At 35.6% G+C, this 3,580-nt stretch overlaps 1 protein-coding gene across 9 annotated transcripts in view; it reads right to left on the reverse strand.

Annotated features, from left to right (window-relative positions):
* Positions 1-1,176: 1,176 nt before the first annotated feature.
* LOC144958378 (semaphorin-5A-like) overlaps positions 1,177-3,580 on the reverse strand; it is a 272,714-nt gene continuing 270,310 nt past the window's right edge. For all 9 annotated transcript variants that reach the window (XM_078890352.1, XM_078890351.1, XM_078890356.1 and 6 more), the window contains 2 exons: positions 2,515-2,694; positions 1,177-2,080 (listed from right to left, as the gene is read on the reverse strand). In XM_078890352.1, the coding sequence (XP_078746478.1) occupies positions 1,734-2,080; positions 2,515-2,694 (527 nt within the window). In that variant the 3' untranslated portion in view covers positions 1,177-1,733. The remainder of the gene's footprint in view (positions 2,081-2,514; positions 2,695-3,580) is intronic.

A 3,580-nucleotide genomic window follows, 5' to 3' on the forward strand; every position in this document is an offset into this window, starting at 1 on the left:
ATGGTTATTTGGACTGAAAATATCAATCGTAAGTTGGAATAGAAGATTCTGTTTATTTTACTAAGCTAAATCATACGGACGTTTGGTTTCTCCACTTGTCAACAAAACATGGTGAAAGTAGAGACATAGAGGAAATCGACAACGTCTACATCATTTGTTTGTTGTAAATTAATTTGAAGAATGTTTTCTTCTTCTTCTTCTTCTTCTTCTTCTTCTTCTTCTTCTTCTTCTTCTTCTTCTTCTTCTTCTTCTTCTTCTTCTTCTTCTTTTTATGTAACTTCAATGTTGAATATTCCACAGACCACAGTATTTTTCTTTTATTGGAGACGCGAGATTATTCCACTGTCTCACTGGCCATGGTATAAACGAGTATCAGTAAGTGGGCATCGACTTATGATTGACATTTTCAGTCGAAATAGTTATTAAAATCCTGAATGCACTTATATCATGTGTGTGTGTGTGTGTATGTGTGTGTGTGTGTGTGTGTGTGTGTGTTTTAATTGAATTAAAAGTTCTTTTCAATGTCATTACTGTAATCTTCGAGGTTCACGCGACAACATTTATTGCACTATTACTTCAAAATACCAGACAATCAGAGCTAGATTCATTTATTTTTCTTGTTAATTCATTGTACGATCCCAGTTTCTTGGTTGGTTAGTATGCGTTTTAAATGCAAAAGCGATGCGTTTTAACTTATATAGATAGGCTAACGATCTTTATTGATTTAATTTAATTTAATGAATAATGATATTAACAAAGTTTGGTGTTTTGATGACTGGTAAGTCGTGTCAATTTATATGTTAAACATGAAATACGATTTCGTTTCTCTTTGTTGTCTTTTAAAAAAAAGAGTTTTGCCTTTATAGCTTTCAACGATGATGGGACAGATACCTTGACATATTCCCTCCTTTAACATATTTTGCACTCATTTTTATTGTCTCTCTCTCTCTCTCTCTTTCTCTCTCTCTCTCTCTCTCTCTCTCTCTCTCTCTCTCTCTCTCTTATATATATATAATATATATATATATATATATTTATATATATATGTCTATATATCCATATATTATATATATATATATATATATATATATATATATATATATATGTCTATCTATCCATATCTCTATCACATCTTGTCACATACTTTTTAACCCTCTCTCTCTCTCTCTCTCTCTCTCTCTCTCTCTCTCTCTCTCTCTCTCATAAAAGCCGTTTAACTCCAACATGTTACTCGTCTAAAATGCAATGACTTTACTATAAGACGATCTACAAGCCTAATCTTTCCATAACAAACTGAGGGTTGGATTGGAAAAAATAGAATTATACATCTCTTGATGAATAAACAGTGAAATTACATTTATTTTTAGAATCCAACAGACAATGTGTTTTGGTAAAATTAAAATTGTTGATAATCTAGCCATTCCGATCCTTTCAACTACGGTGCTTCAGTTTCTCATGTTCCTTGAAGCGTGTTCATACTTCCTCCTCAAACGCGTTTTACTGATAATCCTCCTCCTTTTCGCCCTGATCATTGCTTTATTCCTCCTCTTGTTCATTTTCCTCTTCCTCCTCTCATCAGCAGAATCCTCACTCGTTTCATTATCTCGAATCCTTCTCTTGCTTCCATCTTTCCCTGCTCTCTGTCTCTCGGCTTCTATTTCTCTTTTCTCCCACACGTAATCTGGTAGAGCAACTAAATAATTAAGAAGACGGTCCCAGTAGCTGTCCGCTAGTCATCCTAGCTCACATTTTCGACACACCAAAAATACACCAAGAGTTCGACACCTACAGTATCGATTTTTCAAGTATCGTCTTCGTTTCCAGCAATATTTTTTCAATACTTTGTCCACAGATGAAAATGTATCGATACTTGTTATAGTATTTGCCAGTTCTTTCCGGCTATAACACCCTTGCCCGTTTTTAAAACAGAACTGGGCCTGGCTTTTTGCGAAAGTAGTTTTGATGTCTTTGCTCCGTTCGACATTAGCACGACAGGTGAAGCGAAATCGTTGTTGGAAATAACCTCCCTCTGTTCGGTTTGTTTGAATCCATTCTGTCCAGGGAGATATTTTGGACATTTCTGGAGGGAGAAAAGCAAAGAAAGATTGATAAGTAAAATATATAATAACTATATAATTTTATACAGCAAAGTCCCACGGTTCTGCGCTTCAATGCTTCAATTATTTTTTTGAAATGTCATACAATCGATATGAGTCAAATAGGACGATTGTGTTAGTGTATTATGTACGGACACAACACGGGGGTACAAGTTTTGCTATATTTCTCACCTTTTGGTACTGATCAAGCTTAACACCGTTTAACTTTTGCTACATGACGAAACACGGTACCGTTGATGCACTGTACCCTATTTTAAACAACAATAATTGCAACAATACCGAAACGACAACACCAAAACCACTACCACCAACCCCACCACCATCATCAACAAAAACAATAACAACAACAACGTTAACAACAACAATAACAAACAATAGCAACTAAAAACACACCCACCTAAACACCGATGTGTGTTACACATCCTCCACTCCTCCTTGTTGCCATCACACCACATCCCTCCCCGCCTCGGGATCGGCCTATCACAGGCCCTCTTGCGTGTCTGAATGCCAGAGTTACACTTTCTAGTACACGAACTCCACCCTGACCACAAGGACCAATCGCCGTCCACGGCCACCACTGGGGAAATAAAGACAATACATATTTTTTAAAATAAATATTTCAAAATTCCTCTCGTTCATCCTAGGGACAACTTTCTTCCTAAAAGGACAACTTTTTCAGTCTTTTAACTCCAACATTTTACTCATCTAGAAAGCAATGACTTTACTATAAGACGATCTGCAATCCTAATCATTCCATATCAAACTGAAGGTTGGATTTTGAAATCCAAACGACCAAGCAGATCTTATAAAACAGCGTATTGTCATCTATAATGCAAGGGATGACATACAAGTATTTTCTTTTTTAATTAACTACATAAATAACCCCCCCCCCCCCCCCAAATAAAATATCAATGACACTCAGATGGTTCTGAGAGACACCTCCAAATTAGTGGTCGGCCTATCATGACTCTGAAGTCTACATACGAGTTTTGCGCACCTTGTTTTATATAATTTTGGGCGGAAAAAGGCTCTGTTGTTTTTGGGACGCTCGTCACGAAAATACTCAAATACAAGGTAATTTATTTGGAAAAGCTATTTTGAAAAGAAAAATCGCTTTCACTTGTTTCTCTTGGTTAAATAATGATAGATAAATCAAATCTGAACGGCCTAGCTTCAAAATTATAGTAGATAGATATCGTTTTTAAACGGGTTGAAAAAGTGTGCGGACAAAGTTCATACTCTGTCCACAGTTTTTTTTTTTTTTTAACATTTGTGAATCTATTTCTGTTATTCTATCATTGAAGCTAAATCGCAAGATTTTGGTATATTTTACATTATTCAATTAATGTAAAACAGATGAAAACGAATTCTATTCTTTAGTTTTCCCACATAACTAATCATTGGAGCATTTTATTTTGGCGAATGCCACTAAAACGGCCTCCTGAAACAGCCTCAAATTGATG

The sequence above is a fragment of the Berghia stephanieae genome, chromosome 12, assembly GCF_034508935.2.
Source record: "Berghia stephanieae isolate SIO BIC M18660-M18661 chromosome 12, UCSD_Bste_1.3, whole genome shotgun sequence".
Lineage (NCBI taxonomy): Eukaryota > Metazoa > Mollusca > Gastropoda > Nudibranchia > Aeolidiidae > Berghia > Berghia stephanieae.